General features: G+C 38.9%; 1 protein-coding gene and 1 pseudogene across 1 annotated transcript in view; one reads left to right on the forward strand and one right to left on the reverse strand.

Annotated features, from left to right (window-relative positions):
• Slc49a4 (solute carrier family 49 member 4) overlaps positions 1 to 18314 on the forward strand; it is an 85045-nt gene that overhangs the window by 24580 nt on the left and 42151 nt on the right. Inside the window, exons 4-5 of the mRNA XM_010619500.3 lie at positions 10437 to 10702; positions 17380 to 17509. Coding sequence (XP_010617802.1) covers positions 10437 to 10702; positions 17380 to 17509 — 396 coding nt within the window. The remainder of the gene's footprint in view (positions 1 to 10436; positions 10703 to 17379; positions 17510 to 18314) is intronic.
• LOC104858975 lies at positions 5790 to 7989 on the reverse strand (annotated as a pseudogene).

The following is an 18314-nucleotide window of genomic DNA, read 5'->3' on the forward strand; positions in this document are numbered from 1 at the left end:
CCACAGACTATTTGGACTTCTTACAGAAATGTAAAATAATAATTGTGTTGTCTTAATCCACTAAGTTTATGGTATTTATTGTAACAGCAGTAGAAAGCAACTATACCAGCCAGGTGTAGTGATGCACGCCTGTAATCCCAGCAATCTGGGAGGCTGAGGCAGGAGGACTGCAAGTTCAAGCTCAGCCTGGGCAACTTAATGAGACCCTGTGTCAAGTTTTTTGAAAATTTAAATGGGCTGGGCATGTACCTCAGTACAAAAGACTTCAGTTCAATTCTCAGTATGACCAAAAAGAAAAAAGCACCCAGTCCTGTGAGCTAAAAGCTAGCAGCACTTCAGACACTGAGTCTGAAGAAATAATATAAATACTGTACTGGCTAATATTTATATACAAAGATTATCACACTAGCATTTTTAATAAGAGCAAATTATTGGAAACATTTGACAGGAAAATGTTTAAATGAGTTTACTGTATATAATTGAATATCACAATCATTAACAATTATACGGTTAAAGAAATGTGAAAATGCTCATGATATACTATAAAGTTAAGATGATTCAGAGCATAGAACTGTTTATTCAGTATGATTTCTGTGATGACCTATGCTAAATATAGATTGAGAAAAGGATGCAGTAGAAAAAGACCAATCAAAATATTAGTCATGGTTATCTGAATTGAGGTAATGATTTTTTTTCTTTTTCTTCTCTCTGCCTTTTCAAAATTTTCTGCCATGAGTGTATATATTTTTACATTAAGAGCACAGAGAGTTATAAGACACAATGGTGGAGACAGGCATCTCTCAGTCCAGGAGGAAGTCCCTTTGTCCCCTGTACCTTGCCAAGAGATTATTGTATTTGGCCTTGTAAAACATCCTGTGAGATAAACTATCTTTGGAGAAATGGAACAGAAGGGAGATTAAGTGATTCACCACATGTTATATGGTTAACCAGACTAGAAACTGAGTCTTTTTTTATCTAATCCAATGTTCTTTTCTCTGTTTTGATATCCTTTTATAAGTGGTACTTGGTAAGTTAATATTTTAAGTCTCTTTAAGGCCAAGGCTGTAATACCTATCTTTATGTTCCCTTTAGCATCTAGCTGCAGGTGCCTTGATGAGAATGGATACTCAACATATTTTTAAATGAATCATAATTAGCCAAAATTATTTAAAAAATAAAAGTATAAGTCTTCATAAAAGAAAACTAAGATTATAACATCTTTGAAAGGCTCATGACATTGCTACTCTCTTCTCTCTTTTTCCTTTCCTAACTTCTTTTCTCTTGTGATTCATAACATCTCTGACGTTTTTTATTGACCTGTCTTTCCTTGGGCTATAATAAAGGAAAACTATTTTTAGCACTTTTGCCATTTTCAATATCCAAGAATCCTATAACACATATTTTGATGTGGGATGATTGGAATTTGGGAGAAGGTTCTAAATTACTGACATATAAAGTCTTAGAGGTAAGTATTTTTATGAATTATAAATTATTTAATAATGCATAAAGCTTAAGTTAAAAACACTAAAGTTATACTGAGGAAGTATCTGCTAAGTTTCTAAAAAGCCAGCTCTATAATATTATAATCAATACTAGTCATAATAAGCTAGAGGTTTATTTCTGGTTTTTGTGGGGGTTTTTTGTTTCAGTACCTGGGATCAAACTTGGGACCTTGCACTTGCGAGGCAGGTGATGGAACCACTAAGCTAAATCCCCAGCCCTAAGCTAGAGGTTTATATAGTAGGCTTATTCACAATATACAAATATGTCAGGTACTATGTACCATTTGGTCTGTGAGCCTTGGGGTTTTCTTACCAATTAATGATTTATATCATTCCTGTTATAAACAGAATCTTCAGCACAAGACCACATGGGAGAATAGAGAGAGATTTGTGGTCTGATGAAATCAGTTCTGATTTTGATTTCTAGTCCTGGCTTAGCCAGTAGCTAGTTATATAACTAGAGCTCTCCCCAATACTTTTTTAAAAATAAAAGTTTCAAAATTATAAATGTGATTAAAAATGTTATTAACCTCTCTGAAAGGGAGTAGGTTATCTAGGTGAGGTCTGAAGTTGCTTCTAGCTATAAAAATTTGAATTATAAAACATCATATTCTAAATAGAAATAATTTAAGAATCATAGGTATTTGTTCCAGGATGCCAGAAAGCAAAAGAACAGGATTCCAGAATATCACCAAAAGCACACTAAAGTGTCAAGTACATTTAAAAATGTGAATTGTAGATCTTCAGTTTGAACTGCATACTGTCATTTGCTGGAAAAGCTACCATCCGTTGAATAGTATGAGAGGAGGTGCAGCTTCGCGTCTGTGCACCCTGGTCCTCTCTGGGTGGGCCACTAACAGGGCTGAAGCTGCCAGAACCGCGCAGAGCCAGGGTCCTGCTGGGCCCCTCCTGGGCCTTCCCCAGGCTGGGAGGCCTTGTAGTACTGATGCTTCGGACAGCACCCAGTGCCCTGGTCTCCACCATCCCAGTTCTTCCGAGGCTGCAGGGACTCCTGCTCCCAGGCTGCTAGTGAGATTCCCTCCTCTTAGCCATCTTGCAGCCAGGCTGTGAAGGTAGCCAGGCGCTAGGTAAGCAGAACAAGGGCTTGAGATGGGAGGAGAGAGGAGAAAAAGGAATAAGAACCTGAGTGGGGGAGGGAGGATAGGAGACTGGGGGTGGCAGATAGAGGGTTAAGAACTCAGGAGGAGGCTGGTTTGAAGAGGCAGTGCTTGCTCATGACAGACCTTGAGGAAAGTAAGGGGCTAGGCAGTCCGCTTCCAGGAGGCGCTCACCTCCTTCACCCAGATGTGATGTGTTGGGAAAGGAGGCAGGTGGTGACCCCTTCAACTACCTCCTCAGTTTACACAGCTCTGTCCGCTCCAGAGGTCACTGCCCTGCCAAAGAACCTGCTCCACACACCCCTGACCTCTGCCTTCTCCTCAGCCCTTTTTGTTTGAGAAATAGTGGCCTTGATTTTACCACCCCTTATAATCTAATTAATGCATGTATATAGGTAACTTTGTGCTGATTTTAGTTACTATTTATTTATTTATTCGTTTGTTTATGTGGAGAAAGGGTCTCACTGTATAGTTCAGGCTTTTGTTTTTGTTTTTTGTGGGGATTTTTTTTTGTTTGTTAGTTTGTGTTTTGGGGGAGAGAGGGTCTCACTGTGTAGTTGAGATCCACCTGGAACTCACTATGTAGTACAGGCTGGTCTTGAACTCAGCGATCCTCCTGCCTCAGCCTCCCAAGTGCTGGGATTACAGGTGTTTGCCACCGTGCCCGGCTGTTTCAGGCTTTTGTTAAACACTGTGTAGCCCAGGCTGACCTTGAACTCATGATGATCCTTCTGCCTCAGCCTCCCAAGTGCTGGGATAATCAGAGTGTGCCGCCATGCCTGACGTGTGAGGATTATAAAATGCTTAGATGTGTACTTCAGTGACCCCCTCTCAACCCTGTATTTGGGTCAGGCCATGCATTCCCAAGCATGTCACACTGCCTTAGCACTTTGTGAGACTCCGTGGGGGATTCAGAAGCCATGGTCCTGACCCTCAACTTCACTTTTACTTGGTGAAACAGACCTGAAGCTTGTGATGATGACACCAAAAAATTAACATGCTTGCCTTTACTGAAGATTGTAACTCCTCTTCTTTGTTCTTTGTGTTGTTTTAAATGGCCCAGCTCCTAGGGTGGTGGTTAGTTTCTGAAACCCAGCTTTCACGAGTTCATTGGGATAATTGTGAATTGCATTTTATACTTATAGTATGTGAAGCAGAGAAACTTTTCATTCAGTCTTCCCATTGAGGCTGAATATTTTTCCTTTTCACTTTGCTGAGCTTGTACAGGTTGAGTGTCCCTTATCCAAATGCTTGGAGGGCCAGGGATTTAGCTCAGTGGCACTGTGCCTGCCTTGCAAGCAAGCGCAAGGTCCTAAGTTTGATCCCCGGTATCCCTGGTATCAAAAAATGCTTAGAACAAGAGTGTTTCAGATTGTGGGGTTTTTTTCTTCAAATTTTGGAATATTTGCATATATATAGCAGTAAACATGATTCTCATTAATGTTCATATATACCTTAAGGAATTTTGCACACTATTTTTACTGTCCCTATGTTTCGAATGTGACCCATCATGTTAGCTCAGGGGTGTAACTCTCCACTTGCAATATCATCTTGACATATAAAAATTTGAACTTCATTGTTACTTTTGGTTCAGGGAATTTTACCTTGCATATGCCAAGTGTATATTGTACCACTGAGCTACATCCCTCCCAGAAGTTTTCTATTTTGGAGCATTTTGGGTTTTGGTCCGTAATCTGTTTCCAACTACTGGAATGAAGAGCTTAAGTCCTGCATTTCCATTTCGTCTGTCTTCCTTCACCCTCAGTGTCCCACTGCTAATGGTGCCTGTCAGATCACAGACAGCCTCCTCATTGCTGATTGCAGTTCAGATCCGTTGTCATCTACTGATGATAATAATCTGCTTGGCTGGTACTGTCAACCACTCATTCTTTCTTCCTGAAGCTCTCTTTGTTGCTATGGCACTAGTTTGTCATTTATTTCTTTCCTGTCTCTATAATGATTCTTCTTTCATCTTTCTGGATTCTTCTTCCTGTCATTATTGGTATTTTGCAGTGTTTATTCCCCATTCCAGTCCAAACTCAGCATAAGTATCTCAGCTCAGACTTCTTTCCTTAGTTTCTGATGTTTTTACAGATGGTGCCCCATTTCTGGTATCTAATCACTCACCTAGCCACATCTGTTACAGTACCTTAACAGTTCTCCAAGCCATACCTTTTTCATCTCGCCATGGTTGTCACCATTATAACCTTAGAACTGCCGCAGAGACTGTTTACAACGGTGCTGGACTATATGCCTGTGAGTGTCACATGTTTTTTCTTTAACCTTGCCATTTAGGAGTGAGGAGTGCATAAGACCAGGTGATTCCCACCCTGCCTCCTCTTCTAGCCTCCGCAACAACTATTTCACAAGATCCTGTGAGCCCCAGCACAGGTTTTTCTTCCAAGGGTAGACTGCATCCTTGGTGTGTGCTTTTTAGACCCAAAGGGGTAGCTAAGCAACAGTTGTTTGGAAGAGGCCAGATGGAGCTTAGCTGGAGTGTAGACCTTCCTCTGCACACATACCTGCCAAGGCCCTGGTGTTATAGGCAGAGCCATGCAGACATCCACTTGTGCTCTGCCCAGGCCCCTTCAGCATTAGGGCAGGGTGAAATTACTGCTTAGCTTTCTGTGTTCTGGTACAGTGATGATAGGGTCTCTTTACCTACTCCTAGGGCAGTGACCCCTCCTACTTCTCATCCTTCTCCTTCAGAGCCTTCAACAGCATGTTGAGATGAATATGGACTGCAAAAGATAAAGCATTTTACAACAGCACGGACTACACCTGGGTCTAAAATAAACATTAGTAACCTAGTCACCTATGATCACTTTCATATTATACAGATAATGAATTTGGCTTAAAAGTACCATAATATTTGGTAGACTTCCAGGCCAGAATCCTTAATACATCACAAAATACATTTTGATATCCTAAAGAATCAAGACTTGCAAATAGGTGTTTAAAAAATATGTGATTTGCCGCTATGCAGTTCTACTGTTAAAGCATTGAGGTTTTTAAAGAATCTCCCAGTATCCAGAGGATAAAAGCAGGGAGCAGCATACACAGAAGTCCATTCTGTAAGGCTGTGAAGATCTGTAGCACAGTGGAAAGGGCCTTCTGCTTCCTCACACTCCATACAAACAGTAAGTAACGTTGTGTGTTTCCCAGTCGCTCACTGTCTTGTTATCCTGTCATGTTCTGCTCTGTTGATCAAATACTGAGTGGCTGTGGGCTTCCAACAAGAGGATCCAGAGTTGTGGTCTGTCAAAAGGGAACCGATGGACAGCAAAACCTTTGAAATAGTCTAAGTGAGACTGCAGTTGTCTTTTAGGATGTCCAGACAGATGACTTCTGGAGTGTTGATTGTGTAGGGATAGATTCTGGTGTGGAAAGCAGGGGCTTAAGTGGGTAATTTGATGAAGATGTGATATCCAGAAAAAACACCACCTTCATGTACAGAACCTGGTTGACCAAGTACTGTTGAGCTCCTTTCATAAATCTTCTCTTTTAGGCCTAGCACTGCAGTTAGGAGGAGCAAAGGTTATTTCAACTAACTAACATCCCGCTGAATTCTTCCAGCATTAGTGGATAATTTAGCAGTGGTTTGGTATTTTTCTTCTGCTAGGTAGCAGGTTTTCTTTCTTGTTCTTCAAGGCTCTGGAGTGGCTGGGTCTCGCTGGTCCACATCCGGTGTTGGTGCCTTAGCCGGGATTTTGACCTGTCACTGGACAGCTTGGTGAAGTTAGCACTTAGAAAACTGGGCCTCTTGCCTGGCCCATTTACAGGCCTCTTAGAAATTCTGAAAGATGAGGGGTTTCACTTTCTATTTTTATATTCCCTTGTGCCTATCATAGTGCCTACCCAACACACAGAGAATACTTAATACGTGTTTGTTGAATGAGTTAAATGATGAATGTAACTTATAGTAAATATTTTACTGTTATTTCATCATTTTTGTTCTCATTTTAGAGTTTGTGGTAATAACTATATTACTATATTTTATTATATTAAAGGTCAGCATTTTTCCAGAAAAACTTATTTGGCATTAAAATTAAAGAGAAAAATTAAAGTTTCTATAGTAAACAGAATTTTATTTTTAAATATATGTTATAAAGTGGAATAAGTTAATGGTAGGTGATAGAAAATAGTATCAAGAAAACATGAAAATCTTAATAGTGCAGATTAATGTAATGTCACAGCCACTAGGACAGTGGTATGTATGACCAAGTGTAACAGTAGGAACTGTCAGTCCTGAGGGACTCTGGGATGCATATGTGAGAAGGAGCAGGACTAAGTTCTAGAGAACTGACTGCAGGACGCTGGGAGTTGGGTTTACCTGCCAGATTTCTTACGAATTCAGACAGTAACCCACAAATCCTTTAGGCCCTAGAACAGCGGAGTCCATTTGTGAAGAGTGTGTGTGTATATGTGATAACTTTTAAAGCACAAAACATACAAATATTTAATATTAGTAACTAAACATCCAGTTGGTTTGTTTTAAGTCCTGAGATGATTTTTTAACTGTGAAAACGCACATGCTGTACTTCGGCTTCCTGAGTTCAGGGACCTCTGAGCCGAGACCCATCTGCAGTGTCTCTAGTGCCTTGCCTGGCCTTCTCTGACACCCCTTTAGCATGTGTACTGTATTTCGGCGAGAGATGCTTGGATCTGAGGGTGGAGGACCCAGGACTAGAATGACTTTTAGATTACTCACATTCAAATCTTATAGTCACCGCTTGGATAATACCTATTCGTACGTCCACTGAGAGGTAACAAGGAGTTACGCCAAGGACCGGGGATATATGAAGTGCAATAAAAAATACAGACTGCTGGGCCAGGGATCTGGCTCAATGGTTCCGCTGCCTGCCTCGCAAGCGCAAAGGCCCAAGTTCAATTCCCAGTACCCCCCCCAAAAAAAAAACTTACAGAGTACTAAAAATGTATCACAGCAAAAAGACACAGTGCCATTAATCCCCCTTCAAAATGCTCCCTCTTACTTCAAACACTCCCCATTATTCTTGCCACATTCTGAAGCAGTTCTAGAGTCCTTTATTGTGAGTGTCTTTAGTTGCCCTACGTAGGTGCCTTATGTCCTGAATCAATTCAAAATGTTTATCTTTCATGGTCGTTTTGACTTTGGGGTTCAGCCAGAAGTCACATGGTGCCATCCAGTGAATAAGGTGGATGAGGACACACTGTGATGTTTTGCTGTAACAGAAATTACCATAAACATTTTGAATAGATTCAGGGGAATTAGTAGCAATGTGTTTATTAGTATAATACATTTTTATTATTTTTATTTAAACATTAACTGTATGTTGTAATTAGACCTTGTAGCTCACAGTTAAGTACTTGCCTACCATGTAGAACATCCTGGGTTCATTCTCAGCACTGAAAAGGAAAATTAAGCCATGACAATAATTTGAATTTTATACCTTAACTCTCAGAACTCATACTGTTTTATCAGTTGTGTGTACATTTTTTAATAGATTATTTCTCCCGTGTTCTTTTACCCTTCTCTCTCTTTTTTTTTGGCTGGTATTGAGAATGGAACCAAGGGGCACTCTACCACTAAGCTACATTCCCATCTGTTTCTTTTTTATTTTGAGAGTGGGTCTTGTGTAAAGACCCAGACTCAGGTTGCCCTTGGACTTGAGATTCTCCTGCCTTATCCTCTAGAATAGCTGGGATCTCAGGTGTATACTACCACGCCTCCTTTACCCTTAATACTTTTAGATGTAATAAAATTTGTTTACCCCAGGCCTTCTCTTAGATGAAATGACTCCTTCAGTATCATGCCATTCAAGGTATTAAATATTAAAGAAGTTGCTTTATGAGCCATTGTGTATAGTACTTTCTAATTGTACCATTACAAGTCATGATTAAAACCACTTAATAATGGCCAGGGATTTAGTTCAGTGGTCCTGCCGCCTGCCTCACAAGTGCAAGATTCTGAGTTCTATCCCTGGTACCAAAAACAAAACCAAAACAACAAAAAACCCTTTTAATAACAATGCTTTAAGAATATTTCTATGGACCGGAGATTTAGCTCAGTGGTGCCACTGCCTGCCTCGCAAGCACAGAGACCCGAGTTCAATCCCCGGTACCACAAAAAAAAGATTCTATGATAAGATTGCTGTGGGACACTTTGGGATCCACTGGCTTTTAGAGGAACTATTTGGTTTTATAAATAGTTTAAATTCATTTCTATTGTATAGAAAATTGTTCCCCTTACACAAAGACAGAGACATTAAAATGCCTCTGTTTTCTTAGTAATATTAATGACCCTTGAAGCTATTTACTTTCAAATAATTTTTCTACCAGTTGTGAAGGTATAGGCAGACCGAATTTAAGTGTTCTACTTCCCACTCATGCAGGCTTCTGCCTTAGGGCTCTACATCCCCTCATACACCTGTTTATTATGTATGTCCATCTGCAATCAGAAAACTTTTGTTCTATGTGACTCAAGATATTAACTGTTTAGAAAAAGTTTTGAAAACTCAGTGCTGCTTAAAAAACAAAACATGACCCTGCCTCAAAAAAACCAAAAAAAATAAAAATAAATAAATAAAATATGCCGGGCATGGTGGCACACGCCTTTAATCCCAGCACTCGGGAGGCTGAGACAGGAGGATTTCTGTGAGTTCAAGACCAGCCTGGGCTACATAGTGAGTTCCAGGTCAGTCTCAACTACATAGTGAGACCCTGCCTCAAAAAGCCAAAAAATGAAAAATAAATAAAAACATGAAAGGGAAAAATGACAATACCTTAGAAACTTCCTCTGTCCTATCCCTTCTCTTTTCTTACCTCCAGGTCACAAGAGGTTGGCTATCTCCCGTTCTTGGCTGTCTTGTCTGTCCTCTTCTTGCCTTTTAAACTTCTCTTGAATGTGCTTGTGTACACTAGGGGCAAGGGAGAGCAATGAGGGTAAAGGATTTGTTTTGCAAGATGCAGGAGCACTAAAAGAGAACAGATGGAATAGAAATAAGAAACTTCTCTAGATCTTACAACTAAAGTCAGCGCTGAAAGGGCATGCAAGAAGGCCTGGACTCAATCAATCCTTAGCACCTTCTGTCTTGAAACAAAACAAAACAGATTTGAAAGGGGCCCACTTCTTCCTGAAAGGAGCTTAGTTATTCTTTGATTACAGTCCCTTAATCTCATGGGTGCTCACTAAATATGTATGGAATTTAAATCCATCTCATTTTATGGGAGAAGAAATAGGGTACAACCCCTGCCCCCAGGTTATGCATTGTCCAGGGCCATTTAGATAGCTAGTTGCAGAGCTTAAGGGACCCAAGTCCTCCAATTCCTTAACCAATTTCGGTGCCATTAGACATTAAATATCATTTTTTTCAATGCAAACATTTCTTTTTAATTTCCTGGCAGAGTAAGTAAGTCAACTATATCCTTTCTAGAGCCACTGCCACTTACTAGATCTGTTAATGGCAGTGTAGTAGAAAGAATATATATTTTTGGAGTCAGACCTGGATCTAAATTTTAGCCCTTAAGCAAGTAGTTCCTGATCTTTGCAAGCCTAGGCTTTCATATTTCAATAGACGAAGTCAATAATAGCTACCACATAGTATTGTTATGACAACTAAGTGGACTGAGCCTAAGAAATACTTAATTTGATACGTGGCACAAATCAGAGGCTTCAGTATATATTTGTGAAATGAACAAATAGTAATTATTGCTATATTTGATCTCTTTCATAGAAGGTCAACATGCCTTTTAGAAGGTAAGTCAGTTATTTCTTTTTGGCTAGAAAATAACCTGCTTTGGATCCCTGACAGCCTTTTAATTTTTTAAATTCCAGGTTAATCCATGGAGGACAGATGCTAAATGGATTGGCAGGTCCAACGGTAATGAACGCAGCACCATTCCTGTCTACAACATGGTTTTCTGCAGATGAACGGGCCACAGCCACTGCGATCGCATCTATGCTGAGTTATCTTGGTGGAGCATGTGCATTTTTGGTCGGACCACTTATTGTTCCTGCTCCCAATGGGACATCACCCCTCCTTGCTGCAGAGAGTGGCAGGGCTCACATTAAAGATCGCATCGAGATTGTGCTGTATGCAGGTGACTGTGTTTTTACTCTTCTTGTTATACCTTTTTTTTAAAGCCCCGTCATCTTTACTCTATTTTTTTTTTATATCAGATCACTTCATATGAAATAAGGACTGAAGTTTGCCCACACACATAATGAGCTTTCTTTGTTGTGTAATATCAAGGTGCCTGTTTAAAAGGTATAGAAAGTTACCGGATTTAAAATGTATTCTCACTATATGGAAAGTTCTTTCTTAGTATTCTTCATCCATTTTCAGTGAAGCACTGTATAACACATACTCTAGTGTCACCTCTAGATAGTAAACCACTATATAAATTAAACATGATTGAGCATAAACATCTGTCAGACAGATAGATGTTGGTAAGCTTTCAGCCCATTTTTTCCCTTGCAGATTTTCTCTTTATTGGCTATGTTCTCTAACCTCATTAACCTTAAACACTTTATAGTTCATTCTTCTCTTTACTTCCTGTCTTCTATATGTTAAGTCTATTAATCAGGGATACTGGCCTTTCCAAAGTATTCCCTTGAATCATTTTTGTTTCTATAGTTGAGCTCTAGCTCACTCTTATATTACCATATTCTACAGATACTAAACATGTCCTCTCTCCTGGTGTGCCTCTTGTTTCTTTCTACAGAGAGAGTGCTTTGTATAAGTGTTTACTACATATTCACACTATTTTAAGCACTAGGAATCAGTGAGGTCAGCGTTGAGATGATTATAACACAAAGAGGAATACGGAGATTGGGAGGCCTTACATGTTTGGGTTGGGAGAGAAGTTGAACAGTTAGGGAAAGCTTCACCAAAAACATGATAATAAAGTTAAGACTTTGGTGGGAGTTCTCTTGGCCTGCAGTTTGATGTGGTTGCCGTGGTATATATGTGTGGCTGTACCAAGTGGCAGAAGACAAGGAACCAGATTTTGCTGAACTTTGTCTTCTTTATTCATTTCTAATTTAACAAACTTTTGGTTTGTTTTTTTGAGACAGGATTTTTCTGGGTAGTTCAAGGCCTTGAATTCACTGTATGGTGCAGGCTTGACTCGAACTCAAGGTGATCCTTCTGCCTTAGCTTCCCAAGTGCACACTGTGCCTGGCTTTAGCACACATGTCTTGAGTCCTATACGCCTGTGACCGTGCTAAGCATTGAGGTGGACATGGTTTGTGCTCTGAAGGATGAAGACAGGAAAGTGCAGTTGTAGAACAGAATGATGGGTGCTATGTGGAAGGCTTGTAGTTGCACTGGAAGCTCAGAGGAAGATCACCTAGTGCAGATTCTCATGGGGAAGTGGAGCTTCCCAGAGATGCAGCAGCAAACCTAGAACCTGAGGGACGAGAGAGAGGAAGCCAAACACTGGACGGGAGGACGAATGAAAAGGACAGAGCGCTTCAGAGAAGAAGCTCAGGAAAGAGAGAACTGAAAAGTCCAGAGTGGCTTAGATCTGATGTGAGTAGAGATGGGGAGAAAGAGAGAGAAGCCAGGGCTTGCCGTTCTCGTAAGCAGGGCTGAAGGGTTTGCACTTTGGCTACTATAGGCAAGTATCACAGTCTGAAGTTTATGTCAGAGTTATAGGATGAGATTTACATTTAAACATAGGCTTTAGATGGAATAAAACTGAAAGCGGGATCTGTGGCAGTCCATAAAGCATTTAACTCCCCATGGTTATTGTGGTTATTGCATTAATCAACTTTTCATTGGCTGGACCTAACAACACAACCTAAAGAAGGAGAGGTTTAATTTGACTCTCTGCTTCAAAGGATTTTGGGCATTGCTACCTGGAGCTTCAAGGCAGGAGCATCATGGCAGAAGGGGCTGTTGAAGCAAAAACTGTTCACTTCATGGTGCCAGGAAGTAGAGCATGGGAGAAAGACGCCAGAGAGACACACCCAGGAATATGCCTTACCGATCTCCTTAGTAGCTCCCCAGCCAACCAAGTTGACAATCAAGATTAGCAATCATTAGTATATACAACTCATTCTTTTTTAAAAAATTGAAATTGTAAAAATAAATAAGTAGAAGCCGGACGTGTTGGCACATGCCTTGTAATCCCAGAACTCAGGAGACTGAGGCAGGAGGATCACTGTGAGTTTGAGACTAGCCTGGGCTACACAGTGAGTTCCAGAGCAGTCTGAACTACACAGTGAGAGCCTGTCTCAAAAAAAAAAAGTAAATAAATAGAAGTGAAAGAAGGTGAAACTTAAGTTTTAAATTATTCTTAATGTTTGTTTTTCTTGTGGTACCAGGGATTGAACTCAGGTCCTTGTGCTTGCAAGGCAGGCAGTGGAACCATTGAGCCAAATCCCTGGCCCTATATTTTGGAAATATCTTTCATTTTATTGAAAACCTAAGCAGTGATCCTGTCTTTTAAATGACCAGGTTTTAGGCACTACGAGATATGTATTAATGCTCTGAGTCTCTCTGGCTTATGTCTTCCATGGGGTTAAGCAGAGCCCTTCCTCACCACTTCCTAGTTACCCCGCATCATCCAGTTACGACTGACCTGACATATGAACAACTTGGGTTACAACCGGAATTTTAGTTTTAACTTAGACCAAAATGTTGAATTATGACCCGAATACCAGGTGCTTGTGTTTCCTGATGGTCTCAGATACAGATTTAACCCTTAAAGAGTTCTGGAAGGAACATTACAACATCCTTTCCTGTGTGGAGTTAATTGGGAAATCCTGGGCCAGTGTCTCAAAGGACACTGAGATCTGCCTGTGTATAAGAGAGAGGACTTTGAAGGCTGTGTAGAGGAGCCTGAGCCTTCAGGTGACCAATTTAATTTACCACCAGCCCTCTGGAATGACTGAATTCATAAGTCAAGGGTCTGCTCTATTTCTTTAGCACTTTCACACTGAAACCACAGGCGAGTCTGCTAGTCTGTCTCTCTGAAACACTGTCCTGTAATTCTTCAGTCCATTAAAAATACTTTTGCTAGAATTGTTGCCTTAAAAGGTTAAAGACTCTTAAATTATTCCAGACAAAGGTACTTTATGAAAAGTAAATGACAGACCGATATCTCTTATGAGTATAGACCCAGAAGTCATCAGCAGAATACTAGCAAACCAGATCCAGAAACATATAGCAAGGATGATGGTCCATGACCAAATACAGTTCATTCTAGTAATGCAAGATTGGTTTGACCCTCAAAACTCAGTTACAGAGTAAAGAGGGAAAATGGATGATCCTATTAAGATATAAAAAAGGCATTTGATAGAACCCTTACCTTTTCAAAGTGAACACAGTTAACAAACTAGAAATAGGCATTCCCTCAACCTAATTTAAAAAAAACATACAGGTAACATCATATTTAATTGTCAAAGTCTGAATGCAGTTCTCATAAAACATAAACAAAAGGATGATGTCCACTCTTACCACATCTATTTAACATTGTGCTGGAGGGTCTAGCTAGTGCCATGGGCAAGAAAAAAGAAAAAGTATCAGGATTTCAAATAAAGAATGGAAAACATCCCTACTGAAAAATTACATGATCTAATAAACTGTTAGATATAAAAGATGACTTCAGCAAGGTTTTAAAATACAGTATGTCAAAATTGATTTTATTTTTGTACATTGGCAAGGAATAATCCAAATATGAAATTAGAGAACAATGTATAATAATATCATAAAATACAATATTTAACAAACAAAATGCAAATTTGACAAATGAAGTATAAAACTCTGAAGACTACAAAACACTATTGAAAGACATTAAAGACATAAAAAATAGCCTATATTCATGGGTTAGAAAGTTCAACATCATAAAGATATTCCCAAATTTTTCTACAAATTAATGTAATCCTATGAAAATCCCAGCTGCCTTTGTTATAGATATGAATAAGCTAATCCTAAAATCTGTTCAAAAATGTAAGATCCAGAAATAACTAAAACAATCTTGAAAAAGAACAATTTTAGAAAACTCACACTTCTCAATCTCAAAAATTATTAACAAAGTTACACTAATGCAGATAGTATGATGCTGACAATAAAAAAAAGGGGCCGGGGATTTAGCTCAGTGGTTCGGTGGTCTGCCTTGCAAGCGCAAGGACCCGAGTTCAATCCCCGGTACCAAAAAAAAAAAAAAAGAATTCTAAAAAAAAAAAGAATAAAGTACTGATACATGCTCCTGTATGGATGGCCCTTGAAAACATGCTAACTGAAAAAACCTGGTGACAAAAGACTATATTTGATGGTTTCAATTACATTAAATGTCCTAATACTCAAATCTGTGAAAGTAGATAGGTGGTTGACTAGAGCTAGGGGATAGGGTTTCTTCTGAGATGATCAGGAATCTCTGAAATTATGATAATAGTTGCACAGTTGAATAAATGTACTAAAAAGCAATGGGTTATGCACATTGAAGTGAGTTATGTTACATAAATTATGTCATGAAGCTGCTTACAAAAATACTTACAGAAAGAAGGTAAAAAAAATACAAACAAGGCAATTACAGAGGAAATACAAATGTCCAATAAGTGTATGGAAGAACTATAAATTTTAAAAATTCATTAACAATTCATTCAGATTAACAAAGAACACAGATTGAGAACATGCAAAAGAATGTTAACAATTTTGTCATTCGGAATTAGAAATTTAGGGCCCAGGATTTAGCTCAGTGGCACCCTGCCTGCCTGGCAAGCACAAGGTACTGAGACAAAACAAAAACAGAATTAGAATTCTCTAAATTTCCAATTGCTTCAGTGAAATTACCTATGCTTGTGTCTTATAGGGGTATTATTCCATTTGCTATGAATAGAAGCCTGAATTATCCAACAGACAATTCTTGTTGGCTCTTTATTTTCTCATCTTCCTCTCCCTTCTATAGAAATCACTAAATTTAATCCCTTTATTGCCCCAGGAAGATTTAATGGTTCACTCAAGGTACTGTAGTTAACCGCACAGACATTACTGTACTCCACATTTCCTGACTTTGCTGTTACTATTTGTGCTTTTCTACTAAATTGAGCACAGTTTAAAAAAGCTGGCACAACAGCACTGTGGAGGGGAGGATGGAGAATCCTAGAAACTGTCCCATCTAGAATGGAGCGAAATTCAGATGGTTTGAGAAGTTCGTTTTACTTCTGGTTGTTTAATATCCTATTATTTTATCTGGTAGTTTTGTGTCTCTTGGTTTCTTCTTCTTCTTTTTTTTTTTTTTTAACTTTATAACATCTCTCCCAGTCTAATCTTTATTGGTTTGCCTAGAGCCACATAATTTTGGCACACTTGAATTTGCAAACACTGAAAAAAAATGTTTAAAAAAACCCCAGAACACCACATACAAACACATTTTATCTATACTTAACATCTCACATATAGCTGTAAGAAAATATAAGTGAAACTACTAAATTCAAAGGGGAGAAATTCCAGGAAAAATTTTTAAAAATTCCCAGGGGGTTGATGGTGTATAGCAGTGGTAGCAGTGGTAGAGTCTGCTTATCATGCCTGAGGCCCTGGGTTCAATACCCAGCACCACCAAACCCCTCCCACAAAACAAAACCACAAACAAATACAAACATTCTAATAGTCTCACAGCATAACTAAGGTTTTGAAGAAACATAAGCTGAATTCAGCTGTCTATATTTAATTAGATGTGTTATATTTACTAAGGAGCCATGAATATATAATTTCTTAGACTTTAATACTAAGAGAAATAATTCCAAGAGATTCAAAATGGGTGGTGATCTAGATCCACTCAAAGTATCTTTTGAACAGGGGAGCAAAAGTAATAAATTTGAGAAAGCAATGCTGAAATACTTGGCTTCCAGTAAGTACTCCAGAAAAAGTAACCATGAAGTGTTGACAAACACTGTGGCTGGAATAGCTAAGACATTTCCCAAGTTTAAATTTAACTTTAAATTTCCTAAATATATAGCTATTAGACACATATGCCAGGCAACTACTGATGCTAGAAAAGTATTTTAGCATTTTAGAAAACCCCTCCCAAGTTCAGTCCCAAACAAGGCTACTTAGTGTGCGTCTCATGATTTCTTACTTTGAATGCTTTCTTGTCTTTTTCAACTTTCTTGTATAGTCTGTAAATTGAATCTGCCCTCCATATGCATTAGAATTCTTACTAATTAAACTTTCTACCTAGTCTTAGCAATTTCCTTTCATATTCTTTCTTTCCAAGTTGCATCCTTAGTGGACAGTCATGCTAGACTTGTTTCAGAATCTCTTTTGCAGTAAGGTACTGTTGTTTTGTTTTGTTTTGTTTTTTCAGCTTTAATTGAGTTTATTGGTACATTTTAGGGATACAGTACAATTACATTCATTGTTGGGATCTTGTACCTTTACATGACAAGTCTTGATTCTCGTTTTTTCCCCTTACCTCTGCCCTCCCTTCACCCCCTCCTCCCCTCCCCATCTACAAATACTTTATTTTCATCTTTTCATTCTCTCACATTTTTTTCTTTTCCCTTTTTACTCTTCCCCTTTTAATGTGCCTTTTCCATTTAGTTTACTCCCTCAGTCTTTTGTCCACGTCGTATACCAGTACCATGCTCCTTTAGTTACAGTGCGACTTCTTACCTGAGGCCTGCTGAGATTCTGTCTGTATTACTGCTTTCTTACTGAACAAAAGGTTAGCTAGGTACTATATTTTGCTTGATGCTCAGTAAATATTTGTTAAATACTAGAAACACCGAACTGTTACCAATTAAGACTTTACTTACTTTTTTCTTTCAGAATTTGGAGTTGTGTGCTTAATATTCTCTGCAACTCTAGCTTATTTCCCACCCCGGCCTCCTCTCCCTCCCAGTGTTGCTGCAGCTAGCCAGCGGCTGAGTTACCGGCGCAGCTTTTGCAGATTATTGAGGTAAATATATTTCGGGTCCCTGAAGTATTTGTGACTTCAGCATAACTCGTGTGTGTATGTGTACTGAACCTAGGTCATGTACGCTGAGCAACATCCTCAGCCTTTTATCTTTTATTTTGAGACAGAGTCTTACTAAATCTCTGAGGCTAGGCTGGAACTCCCATCCTCCTACCTCGGCCTCCTAGGGTGCCGGGATCACAGACACACATCCCTAGATTAATTTCATATTGTTTAAAGAGAACTGGAAATAGTAATTTTTTTACCTACTGTTAAGTGATAAAATACTAGCTAAATATTTTTATTACCTATAAAAAATCTATCTTGAAAAATGCACTCAAAAACAAAATTGCTGTAATTTTTGCCTTATTTATGTATCATCTATACTATCAAAGTTTTACATTGCTTAAATAATTTCTTTTATAAAGAAACTTATCAGGCTGGGTGTGGTGGCACATGCCTATAATCCCAGCACTCGGGAGGCTGAGGCAGGAGGATCACTGTGAGTTCGAGACCAGCCTGGGCTACATAGTGAGTTGCAAATCAGTCTCAACTACATAGTGAGACCCCGTCTCAAAAAAACCAAAAAAAAAAAAAAGAAAGAAAGAAAAGAAACTTACCAAACAATAGTGTCTGTGAAATTATGGGGTTTTAAAAAATGTTTTATATTTTCCCTAATATACAGATTATTTTATTCATTAAGTATCTGTTAATGCATACAAAATTAGCAGGTGCTATTCAGTATGTGAATTAAATAAATATCATTCTCAGATCACCTAGAATTTTCTCATGTACCCTCTGTAGACTC

Source organism: Fukomys damarensis, unplaced genomic scaffold (genome assembly GCF_012274545.1).
Source record: "Fukomys damarensis isolate Sample0158 unplaced genomic scaffold, DMR_v1.0_HiC HiC_scaffold_24, whole genome shotgun sequence".
Classification (NCBI taxonomy): domain Eukaryota; kingdom Metazoa; phylum Chordata; class Mammalia; order Rodentia; family Bathyergidae; genus Fukomys; species Fukomys damarensis.